This window comes from Choloepus didactylus, chromosome 25, assembly GCF_015220235.1.
Source record: "Choloepus didactylus isolate mChoDid1 chromosome 25, mChoDid1.pri, whole genome shotgun sequence".
NCBI classification, from domain to species: Eukaryota; Metazoa; Chordata; class Mammalia; order Pilosa; family Megalonychidae; genus Choloepus; species Choloepus didactylus.
In genome coordinates, this window is record NC_051331.1 from 1,773,028 (window position 1) to 1,798,622 (window position 25,595).

Consider the following 25,595-nt stretch of genomic DNA (forward strand, 5'->3'; position numbering starts at 1 on the left):
CGCCCGCGAGCGGCCGCCACTTCAGCGGTTGAAAGCCCCGCCCCCGCGCGCGTGCGTCTTGCGCATCCCGTCGTCTCTCCCGGAGCTCGGCGTCTGGGCGCGGTTGGCGGCGTCGGCGCGTCGCCCGCGAGCATACGCCGGCGTCGAGCCCGCGCACGCGCACCTGCGCCGGCGTCAGTCTCGCGCACGCGCACGGCGGCGGCGGCTGTGGTGGCGGCGGTTCCCGGCCCGGGCAGCGGCGAGCGGGCGGCGGCTCCGGGGGGCGCGGGCGGCGCGGGGCTCGGCGGGGTCGACGCGGTGCTCTCTGGGCCGGGCGCGGCAGCGGCGGCGGCGGCGGCGGCGGGAGGCTCGGGGCGGCGCGGGCGGCGGCGGCGGCGGCGGCGGCGGAGCGCGGCCTGCGGCCTAGGCCTCGGCGCGGCGGCGGGCTCGAGTGCGGCGGGCGGCGGCCCGGCGGGCGGCGCGGCGGCGCCATGAGCGTGGAGGCGTACGGGCCCAGCTCGCAGACGCTCACTTTCCTGGACACCGAGGAGGCCGAGCTGCTCGGCGCCGACACGCAGGGCTCCGAGTTCGAGTTCACCGACTTCACCCTCCCCAGCCAGACGCAGACGCCTCCCGGCGGCCCCGGCGCGGGCGGAGCGGGCGGAGCGGGCGCGGCGGCCGGGCCGCTCGACGCGCAGGTGAGAGCGGCACATGGCGGCGGCCGGAAGCCTCAGGACCGAGAGGGGGGCCCGACCCTGGGACCCCTCGCTCTCCGGCGGAGGCGGGGCCGACTGGCCCCCCAAGTAAGCCCCTGGCCGAGTCCGGGGCCTCCTGCCTCCGGGACAACCCCCACAACCGGGTTGGTGGCCTCCTGACCCCGGAACACCACCTAACCTGGTCCGGGCGACTTGTCCCTGTAGTGACCTGCCCGAAAAGGGGGGGATTTGCTCCTGGGACCCACTTTCCATACCCCGATCCAGTCTGGGGAGACCTGTCCCCAGAGTAAGCCCCCAGCCGAGTTTGAGACCTCCTGCTTCCGGGATGCCCCCCCACAACCGGGTCTGGAGCCCCCTGATCCCAGAACACCCTGTAACCGGTCCGGGGCGACCTGTCCCCAGAGTAAGCCCCCGATGGGGTCCGGGGCCACCTGCCTCAGGTCTCACCCTGATCTAGTTGGGGTGACCCTTTCCGGGGTCTCTCGGGCTGGTTTGGGGGTGACCTGCTTTTGAGGGTCTGGGGTGACTTTTCCCCAGTCGCCCCCTGACCAACTCCGGGGCGCCTTGCCTCGGGGCCCTCCCGGGTGGGTTGGAAGGCAGTCTGCCCCACCTTCCCCCTCCGGCCCTCCCAGCGGCCCGGCCCCCACACCTGTGGCTGGGGCCTCCTGGGCGCACCCCCACCCCGATGACACCCGCCGAGCCGCTCTGATCTCCCTGGGCCGGGCGGCCGGCGAGGGGGTTCCCTGCCTCCCCCAGGAGCCCCCTCTCGCGGGCAGGTGGGGTCGCCGAGGGGCAGGGTGCAGGGCGCGTTTTGTTTTTCCTCGTCGCCGCCTGTTGCTGAAACCGACCTGTTACGTAACCGCACCCTGCCTGGGAAAGCCGGGTCCGGGTTTCGCTGGCTGCGGGGCCCGGATCGCGGGTCTGACTTCATGGAGCCGAGGCCCCTCGGTGGCGAGAGGCCCCGCGGGCGCTTCCTGGAGCGGGCGGCCGCCGGGGTCTGGGGGGACACTTTCTGCTTCTCCCAGCTGGGGAGGGGCCGCGGGTTCACCTGGTCCCAGGTGGGTGCTGCCGCGAGCCCCTCGGCCCGGGTGGGCTCCCACTGCAGGCGTTGAGTCGCCGCAGTGGGTGGGCCTTCCACACGGGCCCGGGTCAGCCCCGGGGGGCGTCCTCACCCCAGTTCCTTAAATGGAGGGCCACGGGGGCACTGGGCGTGTGCCTGCAAGGGCGGTGCGGCCCGGATGCTGTGGACGTCTCGGTTAGTTTCCTTCCGCCTCTGTGAGCCTCAGTTTCCACAGCTGTAAATTGGGGACAGTGTGAACCCGCGTGACCCGGGGCCTGGGTGGGAGGTGGTGCTCTGGCGCTGGTGGGGACCCAGGGCCGTCCTACGCGCCGTGGGGCACAGGGTCGTTTTGTGGGGGGGGTCCTCTTCCCGGGGCCAGTACCAAGCCGCAGCCCCGGGGAAGTTCCCAGCTCGGGTTTGGTTCCTGGGGCTCTGTTTGCGATGACTTGCTGGGCGCGTGCTTCTCTCGGTTGAAATGATGGATTTGGGATTTGTTTCATGCCCCTGAGCGCTCTGTGAAGCTACCGGCCGGACACCCCCCGGGCAGACGGCAGGAAGGCCGCGGTCCGTTTATTAACCCCGATCGCATCAGGGTTTGGGGTTCCTTGCCGAGGGGCTCCACTCCGCAGAGTCTGGCTTTCCTTTTGTGTTTGGGGGAGGGGGTAGCCCCTGTTTGTGTTGATCAGTGGCAGGGATGGCCCTGAGTGTATCTGGGATCTGGGAGAAAGTTGGCTGTCTTGGGCCAGCTGGTGGCATTGGTTGCTGAAAATGTTTGGGAAGATTTTCTTGTTTGTACTGAGCAGCAGCTGCACCACGGAGGCTTCCGGAGAGACTCAGAAGCCTCCCACTCGGCCTCTCAGTTTTGCTTTCTCGGATGAGTAGTTCTGGACTGTTGCTTGCCGGTTTCAGTGATGTTATTGAGATGCGACTCACCCCTTTAAAGTGAACAATTCAGCGGTGTTTGGTCCATGCACAGTGCCGTGTAGCCATGTAGTTCCGGAACGTTCTCGCCACCCCAGTCTGCTCTCAACCCTCTGGAGTGAGGAGAGGCTCTCGTTTTTGTGCTCGTGGGATCGTGTAAGATGTGGGTTTTGGGGTCCGGCCCCTTTCTCTCGGTGTCAGCTTTCCAGGTTCGTCGGGTCGTGGTGTGGATCTGTGCTCTGTCCATTTTTCCAGCTGAGCAGTGTGGGGTACGGGTGGACCACGTTGTGGCCGTCACTGTGGCCGCGTGGCCTGTTTCCGCTGAGCTGGGCGGCTGGTGCTGTGACTCGCGTGCTGAGCCGTGGGGATGTGCTCTCAGTTCTCCTGGTGTAGCCCTAGGAGTAACACTGTCGGGTCGCACGTGACCCTGTGAGTGTGTACGTCCGGTTGATTTTTACCTTAACACCTGCTTAAAGCAGGGTGAGCACCTGCTGGGACGAGACGGCAGAAGGGGTGACGCCCGCCAAGGTCGGGGTGGGTTCAGGTAATGCTCGGTTTCCCATCTATAAAATGGCACTGCTGCTGTCGGAGCCCTGCACTCCCAGGATGGAAGCACAGACATGGCCCTGCTGGGGGTCCCAGATAAGAGGGGTGTTGTTTCCTGAGCACTGAGCCCTTCGAAGCCCTCTGGCTGCCACTGTCATTTTCTTAAACACACGTCTGGAACGTCACTCGGCAGCGAAGAGAGGGGACATTTCCACCGGGAAAGACAAGGGGTGTCTCCTTTGTAATTCCGTTCCCAGACGTTCTGAGAAATGTGACCGGCCTGCGGTGGTGGGGAGCAGGCCGGGGCTGCGGGGTGGGGTGGGGGCTGGCATCTTGGCCACAGTGCCCACTTCCCTGTCGGCATGTTACACCTCAGCGGAGGTGCAGAAAGGAACCCTGCGAGGCCACCCCACTGCCACCCGCCTCTCAGTGGCCGAAATTTCTCAGAAAGCCTGAGGCCACCACCCGGCACCCCGAGACGTTGAGTGGGACAGCCGGCAGTTCTTTTGGAAGCGGAACATGCCCCTCCGGGGGCCCACCACTCCCCTGATGTGGGCCTGAGTGTCGCTCCATGACGGCAGCCGAGGGCCGAGGCTGGTGGGCCCAGGGGGCAGTTTCGCTCCTCCCAGGGACTTTGGGGAGCCAGTGGTCTCGGGTTGGGGGTACAGGGGCCACCTTGGGTTCACCTCTGTGTCTGCGCCCCCCTGGCTGACAGACCCCGAGTGCCACGCAGAGGAGCCGCCTCACTGGCAGAGCCATGGCCTCACAGATGTGCCCACCTTCTCCCCTTCCACGGGCAAGCAATTGTGCCTGAAGGCCGCGGCCTGCCTGCAGCCCCGGACCTGGGCGCCACTGCAGGCCCAGGGGAGCTGCCTCAGGCCAAGCAGGCCCCTGGGAGGGTCGGGAGTGGAGGGGATGCTGTCCTGGGGGCCTCTGGCCGAAGGTGGGTTTCTCCATTTGGCCTGAGGGTCCTCGTTTAGCAAGGCTGGGGTCACACAGCAGGAGCTGGGAGCGAAAACACTATCGCCCGTTATCAAGTTCCAGGAGTGTTTGCAAATGGCCAGGACTTGGGGTTGACACGGGGGCGGGTCCTGGAAGCTGGAGCCAGGCGGGGAGGCGGGGAAGGGACTTCCCAGCAGGCTGGCCCCGAATTACCGTCTTTACCCCGATCCAGCCCGACTGGTGGCACTAAGACTGCAACACCCGTCACGCCCCGTCCGCCTCCCCGTTTTCTGGATCCCTCCACAGGAGCCCTGCCTGGCTCGGGGTCGTCACCACGGTCCTGGTGCTTAGCGGGTCTGTGTTTGTTGGCCCTGGGTCCGGGTGGCTGCCTGCTGTCCTGTCGGGTGCTGGGACCGTCCACCGTCATCGTTCCTTTCTCCTACCAGCTGCACGAGTGACTCTTAGTGAGCTGACAGAGCCGGGCAGCCCTCGCCACGGGGGTTTCGCTGTCACTCCCTCTTCCCCTTCCGCCCCCCCACCCCGCCCCGGCCACTCCTTGCCCTCCCTCAGCCACCCGGGGATGGAGGGGCTTGGGCTCTTTTCTCTCCATGCTGTGTGGCCGGCAGGGGTGGTCTCCTGCTCGCTGGTGGCCGCTCGCTCCGGAAGCATGGCGTTCCCTCAGGCTGGGCCTTGCCGGGGGAGGGCTGAGAACAGGTGAGGGCAGCAGGCAGGGCCCATTGAGGAGGGGGCCCTTCTGCAAAGGGGGTGCACCCGAGGGTCTAGGACTGTGTCCTGGAGGCTGTGTGGGGCCACCGAGGCCTCCGTGATGGCATCCCCTTGACGGGGAGCCGGGGGGCTGGCCCTGAGGCCGCTGCAGCTGGGAGAGGAGCTCGTCTCGGGCCTCATCGGGGTCCCCTCCACGGGCCCTTGGGAAGCAGGGGGTGTCTGTGGTTGTCATGGCGGTGGGGACAGTCCAGGTGGTCAGGGAGGGCTGCGGGGCCCAGCTCTGCCCTGGGACCTGGGGTCGGGGGGAGCCCCAGGGCAGGTCCCCAAGCCACTGAGCAGTTGGCCCACGCTTCCTCCATCACCGGGGACTGCGGGCCCTGGGGTCCTGTGGCCGGCACCGGTCTGTCGGGGCCCTGTCGGCGTGTGGAGAGGCAGCAGCTCGGGGGCGCGAAGTTTGCTGCTTTGCCCCCGGTGGGTGGGCGTCCCCTCTGCAGCCCAGGACGGCACTTCCCTGGGCGCTCGGTGCTCGGCGCGGCTGCAGGGACCGTGGGAGCTCCCGGGGCTGGCAGCGCTCCCGATGCGGGCGGAAGGAGCCGGCTCAGACCTGCTGGGGCCTGGCACCCACCAGGGTGACCTCCTGGCACGTGAGCCCTGAGCCAGGCCGTGGCCAGGCGGGCCGCCTGTCTCCCCAGTTCGGCCGTGGGAAAGGCTTTCGTCTCTTTGCTCTCCCACTGAAGTGTCTGGAGCAGAGCCCACCTGCCGTCTCGCCCTCGCGCCTGGGCGGCGCCACTCCAAGTTCCCAGCCCACGGCCACCTCTGACCCCAGAAAACCTCCTGGTGTGTGGTTTAGCGCCGTGTTTACCGTGGGCCCCTAGAAACAAAGAAGGGCATCTCCTGCATTGCCAGGCTGCTGTCGGGCGGCACAGGGAGGAGTTTTTCGGGATTGTCTTATGTGTGGACCTCCCCTTCCCCAGGTCTGGCCGTTCTGCTCACCAGGAAGCAGCGCCTTTGCGCAGGGCCCGGGCAGGCCCTGTGTGCCGTGGTGGCCGCGGCTCCTGGGACCCCCAGCTGGGCAGTCCCCACCCTTCTCCTTGTGCCCTCGTCCTGGGCAGTGGCCGGGCCCCAGGGAGCGGCTGGGAGAGACACCCATGCCAGGACTCCTCACCGTGCAGAAAGTGGGCGCGTCCAGAGGGGCTGGTGGGGCAGTCTGCAGGGCCCCAGTGGCCTCCTGGGGGGCCCCAAGCACTGGCAGGCTTCTGGGGGCGTGTGGCAGCCTGTTGAGTGCAGCCCAGGCTCCAGAGCCCACCCCGAGGCCTGACCAGGACATCACGGGGAGCAGGGACACGTCTTCACGTGAGCTGGCATCTGTGCCTGGCTGGGGAGCGAGGGCAGGCAGGAGAGTGGCTGGTCTTCGGCCAAGACCCTCGGTTTCTTGAGGCGCAGCCTTCGCCCGGGGACTTGGGGACGGCACCTGGGCTGGGGGCCTCTGTCCAACGCATGTGCAGAGATGGGCAGGTGGCAGACGCAGGAGGCCAGTCGTGGGGTCTTGGTACCCGCTGCAGGAGGCTGAGGGGGCTGCACATGCACACTGGGGCCGGGCCCATGGCGGGGGCATGACGGGGGGCTCCCTCCTGTGGGGGTGAAGCTTCTTAGTGCCAGGTGGCACCTTGCCCCGATGCCACCCCTCTGTTGGGGGGTTGCCTTCGCGGGGTGAGGCCCCCTGAGGAAATGTGCCTTCTCCCCTCTTTTCAGAAAGCCTTGGCAGCAAAGGATGAGGGGTGACCCCTTCTCACTCGGCACTTGGGTTGCGGCAAACCTGGGGGGCTCTGGGGTGCAGGGCCGACACGCCGGGGCTCTGGGGTCAGGGTCGTCTGGTGGTGATGGAAGGGCCGTGGCCCCTCCAGTCCCCCGTGTTCCCGGGCAGAAGGCTCTGCAGACCCAGCCTGCTCCTCCGTGCACGGCCACCTCCAGGTGCTGGCAGGTTGGGGCAGGGGCAAAGCACGGGCCTCCTGGCCTGGGGCTGGTCACCCCCTCCGAGGTCACATCCTGCGGCCACACCGTGTGTCCTGAACTCTGCAGGGGGGGGTGAGGCAGCGGCCCATCCACGGTCAGTCCTGTGTCATGCCCAGGAGGGAGGAGAGGGTGGGAGGGAGAGGTTGGGGGGCCCCCCGCGCCATAGGCAGCCTGGGCCGGCCTCCCCACTTTGGCCGTATCGTCCCAGGAGATCTCGGAGGCAGAGACCCTTGTTTCTGTCCCTCACCGTAAGCCTGGAGGGGTCCAAGGGCCCTGGCCCTCCAGGGAGAAGGTGGGGGGGGCCATGGGGTGCAGGTTTCACCCAGCGGTGGGCGGTGCCCCCAGTTCTCCTGGCCTTGGCAGCTGCCCTCTGCTTCAAGGATGAGGACACAGGCGTCCTGGGCTCTGTGGGGTGCACCCGGGGACTCACTGCACCCATGTCCGGGGGCACACCTCTCTGGCCCCATGGAGCTGGGTGGCCCGGGGTCCCCTGCTCTGAGGTGGGACCCAGAGCCCCTGGCCGGCCCAGCTCTCCCCCAAACTCGTGAGTTGGGGTTCAGGTACCAAGCAGCAGCGGTCAGGGTTTCACCCGCAGCTGGGCACCTGGCTTAAAGCCTAGGAAAGGGCACAGGCTCCGTCCCCGCCTGCAGTGGCTCCTCCTCACCTTCCGGAATGCTCCTGGAGCCGGGTGGAGCTGGGTGTGGGCAGGTGGCTGTGGGTCTAGGCGGGTGAGGGCTGCGCCTGGGAGGTGCCTGGTCATCGCGGGCTGGGGGGCTGTGCAGTGGCCTTGTTTGTGCAACTTTGCTGCTGGACCCTGTGAAGCGACGCACCTGGTGAGGCTCTGGCTGTTGCTGGTGCTGTCGGCTCGCCCCCCAGGGAGCTGCCTCTCGCAGGCGGGGTGCGCTCACCCAAGCTGGAGCTCGGGGACGTCCAGCTGCCCCGTCGCTCCACCCAAGCCCTGTTCCTCGTCCCTCAGGCGCACTGTGGATGGGCAAGACGGGTTAGCTCAGGGCCACATGGTGACCTGGCTGCTGTCCTGCAGGTCGGCGGGCCCGAGGGTGTGCTGCAGAACGGGGCCGTGGACGATGGCGTGGCCAAGACCAGCCAGCTGCTGGCCGAGCTGAACTTCGAGGAGGACGAGGAGGACACGTACTACACGAAGGACCTCCCCGTGCACGCCTGCAGGTGAGGCGAGGCGGCTCTCGGGGGCTGCCATGGGGTCTCTGGCTGCGGAAGGCGGGAAGGGGCGCTCAGCGGACAGGGCTGCGCGTCAGCCATTTTGGGGATCCTCACAGTGAGCAGGAGCTGCACTCACGTGTGGATCGTTCCTGCATTTTGTCACATGCATGTAAGGAAACTGAGACCAAAGAGTGAAGCATTCTGCTCAGGGTGCCCTGGGCCTGGGGCCACTGGCACCCCCTCTGGGCTTTCCCAACCCGAGACAGCGTCCCTGCCCCACACAGGTGCCAGTAGATCTGACCCCACTGGGGTCTCGGGTCAGGGTCCTTTCCACCTGGGCCGACCCCGCTTCGTGCTCTGCCTCTGGCTGCCTGTGCGGAGAGCCGGGTCTCTGATGGCACCTTGTTGATTTTCAGAAAAACAAGGCTGGAGGGGCTCCCCCGGGGCCTGGCACCCTCTGCCCAGTGGGAGTGGTGGCCACAGGGTCCCCACGGGGCCCTCGGGGCTCCCCCCAGCCCACGCTGCTGCCTCGCCTTCCGGTCGAGGAAGATTCTGCCACTAGCACCGCTGGGTCCAAGTACATTTTTAACACAGAGCTTCGGAGTGTGTGAAGGAAAGGGTTTTACAACCTCCCAGGTGAGAACCGGTGCGCGGCCTTCCAGCCTCACCTTTAGGGCGTTTTGACTTTTCCAGTTACTGCGGAATCCATGACCCTGCCTGCGTGGTTTACTGTAACACCAGCAAGAAGTGGTTCTGCAACGGCCGCGGGAACACTTCCGGCAGGTAGGGAGCCCGGCGGCTGAGGTCTCCGATTGGTGCTGTGTTCAGGTTTGCATGTAAATCGTGGAAACGTCGAAGCGAAGCACCACGTCAAGTTAGGCCAACAAATCTGGGGCTCTCCCTCCGCCATGACGGGCGTAACGTGAAGCAGATGGCAGGGTGGGAACGCCTTCCCTTCTGCCCTTGATTTATTCTCTGGGGCTCTTCTCCTGATGCGAGGAGGGCTGGCTTCGTTCTCGGCCCAGTTTTTATTTATATTTTCCTGCAAGATGAGCTCCTGGCACGCCCGTCTGTCCTCAGCACCGGGAAGGCCAGACCAAGTCCAGGGGCCTCTGGGAGCTCAGGCTGCGCTCGCTGAGCTGACGCTGCCAGGCCTTGACTCACCGGATGACGTTCCGGAACGTTCACTGGCGGGCGGCACTGCGCCTTCTTTTCCTGCTATTGATCAGTAGCAGCTGCAGTTGGGCCTCTCGGGGGCTTGGGGTGAGATTGAGCCTTGGCTGGTGCTCGGACTCTGGGAGCAAGGCCGCTTTTCAGCTCTGAGGGGTGGGCTTCTGTGGCTGCCGCCGGAGAGGCGCTTCCCGCCGGAGAGCTGCCGCGCAGCCTCGGTGACACGGGGCCAGTCGCCGACTAGAAAGCACAGCGCTTCTCAGGGCTCCCTTTCCTGGAGGCAGAAGTGACAAAAGCTGGTAGATGGGGTCACTTGAGCGCAGCCCCAGCTCACCATGCTGGCGGCTGCTCCTGTCTGGGTCCGGGGGTGAAGCACTGGGGGCTGCCGGCACCGGGAGACGGATTTTAGAGGAGAAGTATTTTCCGGGTAATTGGAGCACCGTGCATGCACTCATTCCTTTCCGGCCTGAAAAGCAATTAAGTGGAAGTGCGCTTGGCCGGCCACCTCCACTTCCCGTCAGCGGGGACAGGAGCAAAGGCCTCTCAGAAAGAAGGCTTGAGTCAGCCAGCACTGGTGTTTAGGGGTGAGGGGCACAGAGGAGACGGGCAAGGAGAAGACAGGCGATTCTGGTGGTGGAGTCGGGGAGACCAGGAGGGCCGTGATTTCGGGGGGGTGGGTCGTGGAAACGGGGGGGATGGCAGAGGCTTGGCCACTTGGCAGCTCCGAGAGTGGACGTGTGTCGGGGTCTCCGAGCCGGGCCCTCTGCTCCAGTCACTGAGCGCCCGGGCGTTTGCTGACCCTGGGGTGCTGGCCTGCCCTGAGTCAGAGGGGCCGTGGCTCCCGGAAGCAGGAAGGGGCTGCCTCAGGGCAGAGGGCGAGGGGCCTCCGTGAGGGCCTTGTGCCGAGACGTGAAGGAGCAGGAGGCGCTGGAGTGCATCGGAAGTGTGTTCCGTAAAAACGATTCCAGTCGGGACGGAGGTTTGCGCTCGCTAGGGAGCCGGCCAAGGGGAGCGGCCGGTCTCGGGGGTGCCAGATGGATGAGGTGTGAGGCCGTGGCTAATGGGCCGTGACGGCCGCACCGGAACTCGGCCGGGGGCTCGGAAGCTGGAAGCGGTGACAGGCCGAGGCCTGGTGTTAACTCGGGGTTGTTTCCTGTCTCAGCCACATTGTAAATCACCTCGTGAGGGCAAAATGCAAGGAGGTGACGCTGCACAAGGACGGGCCGCTGGGGGAGACGGTGCTCGAGTGCTACAACTGCGGCTGCCGCAACGTCTTCCTGCTGGGCTTCATCCCCGCCAAGGCCGACTCGGTGGTGGTGCTGCTGTGCAGGTGCGGCTGGGCCGGGGGCCGGGGGGCGTTGGGGTCACCCCAGAGCAGCTGCGTTCGAGGAGACGAGGGTCATTACCGACTGTTGAGGATAATGCGAGCGCCTGGGAGAGCGTGGGGATGGCCACAGGGTGCGGCAGGCGATCACCACATTTGGCCGTTTGCAGGCAGCCGTGCGCCAGCCAGAGCAGCCTCAAGGACATCAACTGGGACAGCTCGCAGTGGCAGCCCCTCATCCAGGACCGCTGCTTCCTGTCCTGGCTGGTGAAGATCCCCTCGGAGCAGGAGCAGCTGCGTGCCCGGCAGATCACGGCCCAGCAGATCAACAAGCTGGAGGAGCTCTGGAAGGTGAGGCCGCCAGCTGGGGCCGTGCTCGGGGCATGCCAGGGGTGGTGGTGCCTCGGGAGCCGGGTCTCGGCCCAGGGGTCTCCGTGGCCAGGGGGACGGAGGCAAGGAGAGAACCGGTGACGCAGGTGTGAGGTGGACCGCTGGCTGCCTGCTGGGAAACCCGTGTTGGGGGGCTGCACTCCCTGCACCCCCCAAGAGAGAGTAGGGTGTGCTTGCCTCACAGCCCTTGGAGGATGTTAGCCTAGGGAAGGGCTGGTGTGGGCATGTCTGGGGCCGGAGGGGCATGTTTCATGCAGGGCAACGGACACCTGACGGGGCCGAGGGCCTGAGGGAGAGTGAGTGGGGGGACATCCAACAGAGGACCCTGGGGACCCACAGCCCCTGTCCCACCTCGGGGCCACGCGCCCTGCAAGCTTCTGGCCTCCAGCGTGCCATGACTCGCTGCTGAGTGTTTGTGATAAAAGTAAAATGACTAGAACAGGGATTTTAATTAGCCACTGATTTAATCAGAAGCCTCCAACACAAATATTTTCACTTCAGATGTGAGTCACAGCATTTTTCGAGCTTTGTGTGCAGGGCTCCTCTCCATGTTGAGTTCTGGTTGACAGACTTGTTCCCTCGTTCCTGGTGATAAACAGCCGAGACGCTGTCCTGTCCTCGGCGTTGGGGGGCAAGCCACGTGCTCTCCCGAGACCTCACAGTGTTGGGGCCCTGGGTGGGTCGGAGCGGGAGGGAGAGCGTGCCGGTGGCTGCCTTCCAGGAGAATCCCTCCGCCACCCTGGAGGACCTGGAGAAGCCGGGGGTGGACGAAGAGCCACAGCACGTGCTGCTGCGCTACGAGGACGCCTACCAGTACCAGAACATATTCGGGCCCCTGGTCAAGCTGGAGGCGGACTACGACAAGAAACTCAAGGAGTCCCAGGTGACCACGTGTGCTGCCGACGGGGGATGCCACGGGGCTGACAGAGGTGGGGGGCACACACCCCAGGCACTGGCAGGCCTTGGGGGGCAGCATCGACCGGGCCGTTTGCTGGTGAAAATGCAGCAGGATCCCCCGGCAAGAGCCCCAGGTCCTGGGCATGCCCGGCAGGTTCCGGGAGCCTGGCCATGTCCTCCGCCGGCCGGCTCTCCCTCCCGCAGCTGCCCCCCGGGGGTCCCACCCCCGCGTGCCCTCCCCGTGCCCCAGCTGACGTGCCCCCTCTCTTCTGGGCTCAGACTCAAGACAACATCACGGTCAGGTGGGACCTGGGGCTCAACAAGAAGAGAATCGCCTACTTCACGCTGCCCAAGACTGACTCTGGTAATGAGGACTTAGTCATAATTTGGTTAAGAGGTGATTTTAAGTTTTAAAATACTCGTGCCATAAGTAGCCCGACGCGCGTAGTGCGCCCCACCCAGCGCCCTGAACTGTCACCGGCTCTTGGGAGTGGGCAGTGGCCCCCGGGCCCCGCTGATGCCCTCGCCCCTCTGTTCTCAGACATGCGGCTCATGCAGGGCGACGAGATCTGCCTGCGCTACAAGGGGGACTTGGCGCCCCTCTGGAAGGGCATCGGCCACGTCATCAAGGTCCCGGACAGTATCCTTGGTGGGGGCTGGGTGGGTTTATGGCCCCCATTGGCACAGGTGCTGCCAGGTGTGGGGAGGGGCAGGGCTGCCCTCAGCTGGTGCAACGGAGAATGGCCCAGAGGCACCGGAACCTTCTGAAGCAGCCACCTGGGGCTCTCATTCTCCTTGGGGTCAGCTCTGGCCCGACAGGCACCGGGCAGGGAAGGTGGGGGCCTGTCTGCGCTTGTCCGTGTGATGAGAGGGCCCGGCAGCCATCGGGTGGGAGGCGGGGCCACACCCTGCTTCTCGAGCGCTCCTCGAGGCCGTGACGCCAGAGCCTGGGTTGCCAGGACCTCAGGTACCCAGGAGTTGAGTCTCGGGGGGTGGGGGCCTCACGTGCGGGCTGGGTTTGCTCCAAACCTCCATGCGCTCTCTCCAGACACGTTCTCAGAGGGCATGTGCGTGAGGAAGACGAGAGCCGGGTTCCCTGAGAGCCTTGCCCTTCCACAGCGTGGGCGGGATGGTGTCACTGCTGGGGGCTGGGGTCCCCGATCACGAGGCTCTGCAGATTCTGGAGCTGCTGCCTGGGCCCCTGGGGGGTGAGTTGGGGCCCTGGGGAGACGCGTGGTCAGCGGTGGTCAGCACAGCAGTGGGGTCGGCCAGGACGCGGGGCCTCCAGCCGGCTCCTCGCGGAGACAGAGCCAGCCCTTGCCGAGGATGCCCCCTTAACTCAGCTACGCAGACTACGGCGACGAGATCGCCATCGAGCTGCGCAGCAGCGTGGGTGCGCCCGTGGAGGTGACGCACAACTTCCAGGTGGACTTCGTGTGGAAGTCGACCTCCTTCGACAGGTGCGTCGCCCGCCCCGGGGGCGCGTCCACCTGCTGCGCCGTCCACGGCTGAGCCTGCCGCTGACCCCCGTGCTCCCCCGCAGGATGCAGAGCGCGCTGAAGACGTTCGCGGTGGACGAGACCTCGGTGTCTGGCTACATTTACCACAAGCTGCTCGGCCACGAGGTGGAGGACGTGATCATCAAATGCCAGCTGCCAAAGCGCTTCACGGCGCAGGGGCTCCCCGACCTCAACCACTCCCAGGTCTCTGCCCGGCCCGTGGGGGCAGCGTGGGCCAGCGGGCATCCAGCCTCCGCCCCCTGACGGCCGCTCGCCCTCGCAGGTCTATGCCGTGAAGACGGTGCTGCAGAGGCCGCTGAGCCTGATCCAGGGGCCGCCTGGCACGGGGAAGACGGTGACCTCGGCCACCATCGTGTACCACCTGGCGCGGCAGGGCAGTGGGTAGGCCGGGCGGGCTGGGGCGGGAGGCCGTGAGGTGCCGCATCTCGGGAGGCGGCGAACGTCCTGGTTCCCCGGAGCCTTCTGTGGTGGCCGGGAGGAGGGAGGCGTCGGGGGAGTCACCGTGTCGCTTCTCGGGGGCAGAGGTGATGGGCAGCTCTGGCCTCTGTGCTCGGCTGCCTTGGCTTTGGGAAACTCGGCTTGGGCGGCGCTGGGAGGGCACCCAGCGGCCGGGGTTGTGTCGCAGGCCCGTGCTGGTGTGCGCCCCGAGCAACATCGCCGTGGACCAGCTGACGGAGAAGATCCACCAGACGGGGCTCAAGGTGGTGCGGCTGTGCGCCAAGAGCCGCGAGGCCATCGACTCGCCTGTGTCCTTCCTGGCCCTGCACAACCAGATCCGCAACATGGACAGGTGAGTGGGCAAGGGCCACAGGGGTCGAGCAGCCGGCGGGGATGGCGGGCCCCTCACCTGCAGTCTGCCCACAGCATGCCCGAGCTGCAGAAGCTGCAGCAGCTCAAGGACGAGACTGGGGAGCTGTCGTCAGCCGACGAGAAGCGGTACCGGGCCCTGAAGCGCACGGCCGAGCGGGAGCTGCTCATGGTGAGTGCCTGGCGGCCACAGCCAACAGGCCCCACACCTCAGGGGTCCAGCTGGTGTCTTTCTTTTGGGGCAAAGGGTCTGTGGGATACAGCCCTTGAGCGGAAAGTAGGGTCTGTATGTTTTAATTTTCTACCACACCTGCTGCAGCAGGTGGGGTTTTCTTGGGTGTTTGTTTTCTTTAATTTTACTTCCGGGCATCCTGGGGATGGCACGTGTCCCACCTCACCCTTCTCCAGCCTGCAGTGCGGTGATGTGGGTCCTGTTTGTGACATCGTGCCCCATCGCCTTGTTTGGTCCTCGAGGCCTCGCTGCTCTCCTTTATTCCCCGTCCCCTCTGGGTCCGCTTACTGACCGGAACACTCGGTTTTCAAGGGGTTCCACTCCCTGCCAGATCCGGCCCACGAGCCCGGGGTGGGTCTTGAGCACTCCCCAGTGCTGTCACAGCACACCTGCCCGGGAGGCGTCGCGGCTGTGATGTGGTCTTGGCAACTGGGGTTCCTCAGGGCGAGACGCTTCTTGCCGAGAGGCTCCTCTGGTGGAGCTGCTGTCCTGCTGAGGGGCACGGCCCGGCTCCAGCCTCCACGGAGACACAAGGCGTCACCTGCCCTTTCCTGTCCCCCAGAATGCGGACGTCATCTGCTGCACGTGTGTGGGCGCTGGTGACCCACGTCTCGCCAAGATGCAGTTCCGCTCCATCCTGATTGACGAGAGCACGCAGGCCACCGAGCCCGAGTGCATGGTGCCCGTGGTGCTGGGCGCCAAGCAGGTGAGCTGGGCAGGGCTTCCGGAGAAGTCTGGCAGACGTGCTCCATTTAACACCCAGGGCTGGACGTCAGATTCTGTACGATGCCGTGGAACACTGTGGCAGAGCTCACGGGCCTGTCCGGGCAGGGGCCTTGGGGTTGGGCTCCCGCTGAGGGGCCCCCCCTCAGTGCGCACCCGAAACGAGTTCCAGGGTGATCCCGACGTCGCCACATGGTGTTTGCTCGTCGGAGCCACTCTCCAGTGCCCCAGTGGGTGCCGGCCTATGACCCTGTCCTTCCTGCCCGCAGCTCATCCTGGTGGGCGACCACTGCCAGCTGGGCCCCGTGGTCATGTGCAAGAAGGCAGCCAAGGCTGGGCTGTCGCAGTCGCTGTTCGAGCGCCTGGTGGTGCTGGGCATCCGGCCCATCCGCCTGCAGGTGCAGTACCGCATGCACCCTGCGCTCAGCGCCTTCCCCTCCAACATCTTCTACGAGGGCTCGCTGCAGAACGGCGTCACCGCAGGTGAGCAGGCGCCCGGGGTGGGTGGAGGCTGAGGGCTCCTCTTCAAACGTGAAATGCAGGGACAGGCCCTGGCACTCGGACAGTTTCCCCGCCGGCCAGTGAGGGCTGCTGGCACCTCCATCGCAGCTCTGATGTGGGTGCCCCTCAGAAAGCTGGGGCGCACACTGCCTCCACCCCTCCCGCAGGATGGAGTGGTTCACAGCCATGTCGACTGCACCGATCACAGAGCTGGCCCCACCGGCCACCAGCACCCCAATCATAAGTGTTCCCTGAAAGAAGCTTCTGGAGTGAGCCCCTGTGTGAACAGTGCTTAGAGCCAGTGCAGGCCCTGACTCACCAGAGCTCCCTCAGCCGCTACACTGCAGTGGCTGACGCAGGCCCTACTGGCAGTTTTGCCACAGAAACCAGCAGAGGCTGTGTGCCAGCAAGGCCCCACTCCTGCTCTGCCTGATCCCCCAGCCCTAAGGGGCCCCTTGCACACTGGGCTGGTGTGACGCAAGCGGGGCCGTCTTTTCCACCCACGTAGCGATTAAACACAGCCCTGGGCGGAGTCCCAGAACCGAGGGTGGGTGGCTGTGAATCGAGCTGATTCCAGAGGAAACATGGACAGCTGGGAATGGCCCTGGCAGCCTGGATACAAGGCCTGGGAAACTGGCCTGAGGTGGTGGGGGCGCCATGGCCCCAGGCCCGGCATGGGGGTGCTGCAGCCCCTCGTCCAATGGAGAGGTTGTGAGCACCAGGCAAGGGGACTTGCCACAATGACATCCAGGGCTCCTGGGTCTTCTGGGGTGCAGTGAAACAGCTGCTGGGAGGAATCAGGATCTCTCCCTGGGGACCACAGGCCCCGAGAGCCCCATCCCGAGGGGCTGTGCTGTTCGTCCCCAACCAGCCGGTGAGGGGCTGGCCCTGCCAGGCTCGGTGCTGCCCAGATAGGTGAACTGCCCGCATTTCCTCTCCCAACTCTAGCGGATCGTGTGAAGAAGGGGTTTGACTTCCAGTGGCCCCAGCCTGACAAGCCCATGTTCTTCTACGTGACCCAGGGCCAGGAGGAGATCGCCAGCTCGGGCACCTCCTACCTGAACAGGTGAGCTGGCCTGTCCCTGGGCTTCCCGGCTTCCCTGGGCCTGAGTGGTGCTGTGAAACCTCATCCTTTTCCTCCTCGTCCTGAGCGTTTACACCCTCTTTATCTTTTCAATACATTTGTTTTTGTGTCCAGTGGGCACCTCATGAGCCGTCATGTCTCCTGTCCCTGATTCCTCTGACAAAGCACAGGCGCCCCGTGTGGTGGGGGTGGGGGGATGGGGACCGGGCCTCCTGGTCCCGGCGTGGGTGACCGACCACGGCTGCCCGCAGGACGGAGGCCGCCAACGTGGAGAAGATCACAACGAAGCTGCTGAAAGCGGGCGCCAAGCCGGACCAGATAGGCATTATCACACCGTACGAGGGCCAGCGCTCCTACCTGGTGCAGTACATGCAGTTCAGCGGCTCCCTGCACACCAAGCTCTACCAGGTCGGCGCCGAGGCTGCGGGTGCCGGGCTGGGCAGGAGGGAGGCCGGGGCGGTCGGGGGCTCAGACGCCCGCCGGGTCCTGTCTCCACGGGGGATGACCCAAGAGCAGTGACTGCTGGGCAACCGCATGCCGAGGAGTTTCTGTTTCACTTGGGGTTTCTGTAAATGGGCCCGTGTGATTCGGCCATCAGGACACAAACTGCCTTGGTTAAAGAAGAAACCAGGCGGCAGTCCGCAGCTAGGGGCAGGGTGGCGGTGCACAGGGCTCCGGCTGGGCTGGCTGCTGGGGTTGCTGGTTTTCATTAGCACGTGTCGCACACCTTGGAGGTCAGTTCACCAGCTCATGACAGTCTGCTCCCCCCCAGGAGGTGGAAATAGCCAGCGTGGATGCGTTTCAGGGACGCGAGAAGGACTTCATCATCCTGTCGTGCGTGAGGGCCAACGAGCACCAGGGCATCGGGTTTCTCAATGACCCCCGGCGCCTCAACGTGGCCCTCACCAGAGCCAGGTACGAGGACGTGGCTGCTGGGTCATCCCCTGAAGCAGGTGCCCACTGCCCGCCATTGGGCCTGTGGCTTCGGGTGTGTTGGGGGCCCGGGGGTTGTAACATGCCCCCCGTTTCTCTGAGCCCCCTCCTGGGGGCTGCTGCTGGTTGGGTCCTGGGCGCACAACCAGGGGAGGTGCGGCTGCTGTCCTGGGGGTGCCCAGGGGGCTGACTGCGCGGGGCCAGTCCACCTGGTGGTGCGTGGCTTGTCCGCCCCCTCTGGCCATCTGGCTGGGGAGGAAGCTTCTGGAAAACCTCCCCGAAGCTGCCCTGGGTGCGGAGACAGTCCCAACAGCCGTGGCCGCACATGGCAGTCCTCGTGTGGGCAGCACCATCGTCCAGCCCTGGGGCACCCGCCCCGGCCGTCCTCAGTGGCGCTCCCTTCCCGCCCTCCCCGCACGGCTCTTTGCAGATATGGCGTTATCATCGTTGGCAACCCGAAGGCGCTGTCGAAGCAACCGCTCTGGAACCACCTGCTGAACTACTTCAAGGAGCAGAAGGTGTTGGTGGAAGGACCCCTGAACAACCTGCGCGAGAGCCTCATGCAGTTCAGCAAGCCCCGGAAGCTCGTCAACACCATCAATCCGGTGGGCGCTGTGGCCGGGCCACATGGGGAGGCGGCCTCAGTGCCTGCCGGGGACACCGACCCCCGTCCCAAGCGGGTTCCCAACCAGCAGGGCCGCTGCGGGCTCAGTCTCAGGGACGGCCTTCCCCGCGTTGATGGCAAGCCTGGACTCTTGCCCTACAGGGTGCCCGCTTCATGACCACAGCTATGTACGACGCCCGCGAGGCCATCATCCCTGGGTCCGTGTACGATCGCAGCAGCCAGGGTGAGTGCTCGGGCAAGAGCACCAGCCTGTGGCCTTCCCCGGCTGCCAGGACTGGACACCCTGGTGGCCTCATCAGTGGAGACCGCAAGGCCTCCCTGTGCCCCTCTTGAGTCAGAAACGGGCACCCACAGCTTCTCAGATGGGGCTCTCGAGGGTCCCGACAGGTGCTGCCTGCCCACCTCCCAGGGGGTCACAGCCAGGGACCCCGAGCCTTGTCCGGGCTGCCCACACGCCTTCTCTGCCCCGGCTTGTCTGTCCAGAGCGTCCCAGCTCCTTGCCCACATCCTTCCCTGGCAGTCCCGGGGTGGCCTCTTGCTCATTCACGGGGACCCCTTCCCCCGCCCCACGTTCTCCTGCCTGGTGCCCCGACTGGGGAGGGCTGCAGCCTCTGACTCCCCCAGGCCACTTCCTGGCGCCGCCTGCCCCCAGCTGCTGCTCCCACCCCCCCCAGGACTCGGCTCAGGGTCCTGCCGGGCCACGTTTCCTCAGAGTCGGGCCGAGGCTGTTTGCCTCTGTGGGGGTGGGGTGAGTGTGGTGTGAGTGTGGAGCTTGCTCGAGAAGACTCAGTTCCTTATTGGCTGCCATCGAGACCTGTGGCCTGGTGGCCCCCCAGTTAGTGCCCAGTGCCCCCTCTTGCAGGTCGGCCCTCGAGTGTGTACTTCCAGACGCACGACCAGCTGGGAATGATCAGTGCCGGGCCTGGCCATGTGGCCGCCATGAACATCCCCATCCCCTTCAACCTGGTGATGCCCCCCATGCCGCCGCCCGGCTACTTCGGACAGGCCAATGGGCCGGCCGCAGGTACGTGGGGCTCTGCTAGGCAGCAGGTTCCCAGGGGTGCCGAGCCCAGCTCGTTCCCGTGACCCCATCCGGTGCTCTTTTAGGTCGGGGCACCCCAAAAGGCAAGACTGGCCGTGGGGGGCGTCAGAAAAACCGCTTCGGGCTCCCGGGGCCCAGCCAGACGAACCTGCCCAGCAGCCAGGCCAGCCAGGACGTGGCGTCCCAGCCCTTCTCACAGGGTGCGCTGACGCAGGGCTACATCTCCATGAGCCAGCCCTCGCAGATGAGCCAGCCCGGCCTCTCCCAGCCCGAGCTGTCCCAGGTGAGCCCCGAGCAGGCCCCACATAGCCACTGGGGTGGGCACCCCGTGGAGGGGCGGGTGGGCGGCTCACCCGGTCTTGCCTTCCAGGACAGCTACCTGGGCGACGAGTTTAAGTCGCAGATCGACGTGGCGCTGTCCCAGGACTCCACGTACCAGGGAGAGCGGGCCTACCAGCACGGCGGGGTGGCCGGGCTGTCCCAGTACTAGGAGGCAAGTGGCGTGGGGACGGGCATGGCCTTGGGGCAGGATCCCAGTCTCCTGCTAAGGAAATTCTGGAGGCTGTAGAGGGGAGGCCGTGGGAGGGTGGGAGCTGGACGGGTGGCCTTGGCCCGGCTGCCCAGGGCTGGCTCGCTGTGGGGGCTTCTCAGCTGGGCTTGGGGTGCATGAGGGTGGGCTGCTGGGAGAATGTGTGGCCCTGTTCATGGGCCTGTCTCGCTTGTGCTTGCCTTGTCTTCTTGGCAGGATAAATTCCCAATCTGGGCACTTGCCTTGCAGGGAAGGCCCCACCTTGCAGGGGGCAGCCTCCCTGGGAGTGCCCGGGGCGAGGGGGTCGCAGAGCTGCCGCCCAGCCCGACGCCCCCTTCTCTCCTGACAGGTGGAGGCGGGAGAGCTAAGCTACGTGGCTTAGTCCATCAGCATCTTATTCTGGGTAATAAAAAAATAAAAATAAATGGATACCTGTTTTCCACTGCTAAAACCAAGCACCGCTGTGTGAGCCACGGGAGTGGAGAGAGGAGGAAGCCCGAGTCGAGCGCCCACGGCCCGTGCGGCGAGGAGAAGGAGCGGGCGCGGGAGGGGCCAGCCAGCAGCCCCCGCCTCAGCGAGGACGCCCCTGCCAGCGCCCGGCCCGCGGGCAGGCGGGAGGGAGGCCCGCGGCGCACAGTAGCCCCTTCCCCGTTCTGTTCTTCTGCTCTTCACCGGAAGGGGACTACGTTCCAGCGGAGAAGCCTCCCGTGCCCGCGCCGGGGCAGGTTCCTTGCTGCCCGCAGCTGTGCCGGCCTGAGGGGCAGGTTTGTCCGCGCGGCCCTACTGGGGACGCGTGGCCTGTGTTCTGGAAGGGTTTCTCGTTTAAAAAGAGGTGTTTTGGGGTTTTTTTGTTTGTTTGTTTCTCTTTTTTAAAGATTCAAAGGATTACTGAAAAGTCTCCTTTCCTAAGTTTGTTTCTAAAACCTTAGCGGTGGACCTGGGAGATACCAAAAGTTTCCAGAGCAGAATCTAAGGCAGCCCCCAGCTGGAGAGAACGGACACCGCCATGGGCGCCAGACTTCTGGTTCGCTCAGTTTTAGCTCCAGCAAGTCCTGCTGTGGGGCTGGGAGGCGTCGCAGCCACCGCTGGACTCAGGACCAGAGCGGGACCAGAGCGGCTGCCGGGGCAGGGGGCCCCCATGGGAGAGGAGGGGGCACACCCCAAGAGGCCAGCGGGAAGGGGTCCCTCTGGGCCCAGCGCCCAGGCCCCTGTGCGGCGGGCGGAAGGTGTGGCCAAGAAGACCGAGCTCCGAGGAGGTGGGGAGCAGCGGGGCGCCCGGTGTGGGACAGCCCCACTCGTTTTGCGGGAAAGGGAAACCAGCTTCCAGGAAGCAGCCCCGGGTGGGCGGTGGCGGCAGTGTCTGGACTGTTGCTGCTGGGAGCCACCCCCCACCGTCCCTCAGCTACTTGCTGCCACAGGGTGGGTCTGTGCTGCCCTGGAAGCCACTGGTTGAGGACACCTGCCTGCCGGGCCAGGACCTGAGCCCCAGTCCCCGGCAGAGACTGGATCCCCTTTGCTTCAGACCCCGGCCCTCGGGTGCAGCCATGGGGGCCCCTCCCCGGCCCCCGGTGGCCCTGCCTTCCCCAGGGTGCCGGCCAGCACTGTGCTGTCCGCTTTGCCCTGCAGCCTTGCAGCCGTTCTCTGCATTTTATGCCCGTGTAACCTTTGATTTGGGGTCAATTTGTTTTAAGCTGTTTTGTCACCAATAAAATATTACTAAGCAGCACTTGTGTCCACTGGGGTCTGGCAGGGCCCAGGGGTCCCAGGGGACTCCGTGAAAGGGGCAGTGGGGTCTGCTCCACCCTAGGGCTGCCTTAGAGTCGGTGGGTGCTGGGGGTTGAGTCCTGGACGCCAAGGGCCGGGTACCCGGTGCTATGGGGCCCTCGGCCACCCCCAGCCGCTCCCCCAGTGCCAAGACGCGGAGCCGCGGGGCAGACACCAGGGTTTATTGGGCCGCGGGGCTCAGCGGCAGCCGCACTCGTCCACCACCATGTCCTCGTAGCGCCGCAGCACCACGTTGTCGCTGTTGTCGAAGAGCAGCACGGAGATGGGCGCCAGGCGCGCGGGCACGCAGCAGGACGCTCCGGGGGCGCCGCGGGCCGCCTGCGTGAGCGCGCGCAGCACGGCGTGGTTGAGCGCGGGCGGCCCCGCGGCGCCCAGGGCGTCGGGCAGTGCGCAGCGGCCCTGGCAGAAGTTGGCCAGGAAGCCGCGCGGCGCGATGACCCAGCGGTGCCAGCCCACATCGCGGAAGCTCACGTAGAGGCGCCGCGCACGGCACGCGCCCCCGGGGCCACCGCCCCCCGCCTGGCGCCGCGGCCGGGCCGGGGAATGGCAGAGGCGCGGGTCGAGGGTCACCAGCAGCAGCGAGGCCTCGGCCAGGCGAACGCAAGCGGCGGGGCCCGGGGGGTGCAGCGCCAGCGCCAGGCGGAGCGCGCGCGGCGCCGAGGCGTTGAGGGCCCAGGCGGTGGCGGGCGGTAGCTCGGCGCGCACCGGCGCCGCCACCGAGGCCACGGCCTGGCGCAGCAGCTCCCGCCGCCCCGGGCGCCCAGCCGCCGCCACTGCCACGGTTAGCTCCCAGCCGCCCGCCGGGGCCCCTGCCACCGCCGCGAAGCGCAGATCCAGACGCGCCCGACTCGCGCGCTCCGCGGGCTCCACAGCCGCCAGGTCGAAGACGAGGCTCCACTCGGGGCACGCGCCGGTGGCCGCGCCGGGCTCCGGGGGCCGCGCCGGGGCACCTGGGGGGACAGGGGCTTGGCTCGGGCTGCGTCCCCGGGGGTCGCGGGGCAGGGGGCCAGAGACATGCGGGAGCTGCCTCGCGGAGCTTTCGGTCTGGGGTCCCGGGTGAGCGCGAGAACTGTGCGTCTCCATCTGCAGGGACCTATGGGATGGTGGGAGGCGGCTGGGGGGCGGGGTCCACGGCGCGCAGGGATCTCGCTGGTGGGGACCCTCGGGGCGCCCCCCGGGACGCGATCCCCCGGCCCCCAGCGCAGGCCCCGCTCACCGAGATCCCGGACGTGGCGCACGATGTTGCCGGCGACCCCCAGCTCCTCCACGTGGCACGGTCGCAAGGGGGCCCCCGGGGGCGTCCGTCGGGAGCCGGCCCGGGTCTCCTGGGGGTCCCGGCCGCGAAACAGGAGCCACATGACGGGGGGCACGGGCCGGGACGTCGGGGCGCCCCGGGGCGCGTCGCGCAGCCCCAGGGCCTGGAGCAAGGCTGCGGCAGGACGCGGGGGTGCGGGGGCGCGGGCGGGAGGCGGCGCGGGCAGCAGCAGAGCCAGCAAGACCAGGAGGCGGCCGCCCCCCGGGGCGCAGCGCGGCGGCGACATCCTCCTCCGGGCGGCCGCGGGACGAGTGAGTCGAGTGAGCCGGGGGTCGCCGTGCCCCTCGGACCTGTCGGGCTGGGGGGCGGGGCCCGGGCTGAGGCGGGGGCGGGGCTAGGGCTAGGGGCGGGTCTGGGCGGGGCCGGTGAGGGGCGGGGCTCAGAGGCGCTTCTCCTTGACGAGCCCGTTCCGCAGCGGCTCCCTGGGGACAGAAGCGGCCCGGGTTCGGGTTCGCCTGGAGACCCCGCTCAGCTCCCTCCAGACCCTCGACGACCCGGCTCCCCCCACCCCACCATGTCCCTTCCTCCTGGCTCATTCCCCATCCATCCGCCTCCACACCTGCACCGCCTCCTTCTCTCCTCCCATCTTCTGGAAACAACTCATACAACGTGTTAAAACTCGAATCCGCCTCCCTGGAAAAGTGAGCCCGTCCTGCCACGGGGCCCGGCCACTGCACCCCACTAGTCCTCGTCCCCAACAGCCAAAAGGCACAAGCCACCACGCCCACCCCACGCCCACCCGCAGGCATCGGACACACTCAGGTCCATCGCTACAACGGAGCCCGGAAAGAACGGAGCGCAGAGCCACGCTGCAGCAGGAAGGACGGGGATGGGACAGCACGCTGGGCAAAAAGCAGCCAGATGCAAAAGGACGAACGCCCCACTCCACTAACAGGAAATATCCCGAACTAGCCAAATTATCAGGTCCGAAACTGCTGCGGAGGGGGCACGGGAAGTGGCGGCAAATGGGCACGGGGTCTCCGTTAGGGGTGCCAAGAATGTTCTGGAACTGGAGAGAGGTGGTGGTTGCACAGCTCTGTGCCTGCACTAAATGCCGCTGAACTGCTCGCCCAAAGGTGATCAATTTTACGTTATGTGCATTTCACTGCCATTTAGAAAAACCGAAACTCTTCTCAAACACGGTGCAAGCCTCTGAACCCTGCCCCCTTGACAATGCCCGTGGCTGCATATTTATTTCAAACCACCCCCCGAGCTGGCTTCTACCACAACCTGCATTTTCCAAAACTGCAACTCTGAAGTCTGGGTTGAACTGGGGGAGCCCTGCCCCCCAGGGCCTGCCCAGACCCCCTGGCCAGACCCGACCTGTCTCCTGCTCCCCTCTGCAACTTTGCCAACACTGGAATTGCACCCCATCTCACGTGGGGGCCCAGCTCTAACTTGCCCTTCACCCAACGGGTCAACAGCTCCAGCCATTCCCTTCGTCCACCCACTGAAGTGCCTGATCGTGCCCCTGCCCTGTTTCCCCGGCCGCTTCGAGAAGCCATTTGGAGGGTGGGGATTACGTTCTGACGTTCTCAGGGTCTGAACTGGTGACGTGTTCTCACAGCGGGGACCTCAGAGGGTACCGAAAGGGAGTCCTCCACAGCTTCCTGGCTGTGAAGTGCGTGTTCCAGAACCTTCTTCCACCTCACTGGTGTGGAGCTCTCCCCTCTCAGCGCTCTCCGTGGAAGGCTGTGCAGCCCTGCCCCGAAAGGCGGCCTCCTGCTCAGAACCCATCGCGCCTTGGGCTCAGTCAAGCAGGTTTCAGAAGCAGCTCTCTTTCCTTCTGGTGAGTTCCGCGGGGGCCTCTGGCTTGCTCCACCCCCCACCCCCGCAGGAATCCTTCATCGAGGGCAGAATAAGGAGCCCCAATGCCTCCCATCTGTCACCTAACGTGTCCACTTGGCCTGTGGCCCATCAAGCTTCGGGGCTTCCAGTCTTCTCCCGGCTGCTCCTGCCTGTCTTTGATGGCGCGAGATGAGCTACATTAGATCGCCCGATGGCCACCGGGGTCCTAACCGTTTTGACTTCTCGCCTCTGCGTGTTTCTAGCAAGTTGAATCTCTTCAGCCCCAGGACTCCCCTCGGCTTCTTATCAGTTTTCCTGGCAAGTCCCATTTGGTTTTTTGCACACGCTTTGGAGTGACCTGGAATGACCCAGTCCCCAAACACAGCTGTGGGTTTTGTTTGTGTGTTCTCTGCTTTTGTTTGCTTGTTTGCTTTTTGGGGGAGGCAGCATCTCTTGGGTGACAGAGTCGCTTTAGGGTGTCAGATTCTCGCCCTTCAGTTTGAACCAAGGCGGGCTGCCGTGGGAAAGAGAGAACAGCTGGTGGGAAAAAGGGTCCCAGGCGCTTCGGGATGGATGGGGCGGGGGCTCGCGAGGATTTTCCAAGATTCCTACTGGGTCAACATCAACCGTGAGGGACCAGATGGGCAGGGCAGGCACTTTGGGGTGGGCACGGGGGGCTGATGTGCAGTCATTTAGAAGATGCTAGAAACGACGAGTAGATGTGGAGGATGGTGCAGACGACAAGCCAGTGCAGACTAAGTGGGACTCAAAAGATAAAGGTTTGGCGGGGCTGGGTCAGTGGTGAGGTGAGCAGGAGCAGCCCCAGCCCCCCGCAGGAAGGGGCTTCG

General features: G+C 66.0%; 2 protein-coding genes across 5 annotated transcripts; one reads left to right on the forward strand and one right to left on the reverse strand.

Moving 5' to 3' along the window:
• The first annotated feature begins 414 nt into the window (after positions 1-414).
• On the forward strand, positions 415-21,582 carry UPF1 (UPF1 RNA helicase and ATPase). 4 transcript variants are annotated; one of them, XM_037817978.1, is made up of 24 exons: positions 415-677; positions 7,946-8,088; positions 8,776-8,865; positions 10,415-10,582; positions 10,747-10,927; positions 11,688-11,849; positions 12,143-12,260; positions 12,405-12,503; positions 13,212-13,323; positions 13,407-13,566; positions 13,646-13,764; positions 14,009-14,173; positions 14,248-14,362; positions 14,985-15,128; positions 15,415-15,628; positions 16,595-16,712; positions 16,982-17,138; positions 17,503-17,645; positions 18,094-18,268; positions 18,430-18,511; positions 19,151-19,312; positions 19,396-19,613; positions 19,701-19,823; positions 20,209-21,582. In XM_037817978.1, exons 1-23 carry the CDS (start codon positions 471-473, stop codon positions 19,818-19,820), a joined length of 3,372 nt encoding a protein of 1,123 aa, XP_037673906.1. In that variant the 5' UTR covers positions 415-470; the 3' UTR covers positions 19,821-19,823; positions 20,209-21,582. The 4 variants fall into 4 exon arrangements, with proteins under 4 accessions (XP_037673906.1, XP_037673909.1, XP_037673908.1 ...); XM_037817981.1 differs by lacking the exon at positions 20,209-21,582 and having other exon boundaries at positions 12,143-12,227; positions 19,701-19,820; XM_037817980.1 differs by lacking the exon at positions 20,209-21,582 and having other exon boundaries at positions 471-677; positions 13,215-13,323; positions 19,701-19,820.
• Positions 21,583-21,790: 208 nt separating this feature from the next.
• Positions 21,791-23,281, reverse strand: GDF1 (growth differentiation factor 1). Its single transcript, XM_037818024.1, has 2 exons — positions 22,861-23,281; positions 21,791-22,594 (listed from the first exon to the last, which is right to left on the reverse strand). The coding sequence occupies exons 1-2, from the start codon at positions 23,183-23,185 to the stop codon at positions 21,822-21,824; spliced, it is 1,098 nt and encodes a 365-aa protein (XP_037673952.1). The 5' UTR covers positions 23,186-23,281; the 3' UTR covers positions 21,791-21,821.
• Positions 23,282-25,595: the final 2,314 nt, after the last annotated feature.

Excerpts from the sequence above, each read along its gene's own strand:
- UPF1 (XM_037817978.1), top strand. The coding sequence starts at position 471 with ATGAGCGTGGAGGCGTACGGGCCCAGCTCGCAGACGCTCACTTTCCTG. Across the intron at positions 12,504-13,211 it reads CGTCATCAAGGTCCCGGACA|CAGACTACGGCGACGAGATC; the intron begins GTATCCTTGGTG and ends AACTCAGCTACG. Across the intron at positions 13,765-14,008 it reads CTGGCGCGGCAGGGCAGTGG|GCCCGTGCTGGTGTGCGCCC; the intron begins GTAGGCCGGGCG and ends GTTGTGTCGCAG.
- GDF1 (XM_037818024.1), bottom strand. The coding sequence starts at position 23,185 with ATGTCGCCGCCGCGCTGCGCCCCGGGGGGCGGCCGCCTCCTGGTCTTG. Across the intron at positions 22,595-22,860 it reads GCGCCACGTCCGGGATCTCG|GTGCCCCGGCGCGGCCCCCG; the intron begins GTGAGCGGGGCC and ends CTGTCCCCCCAG.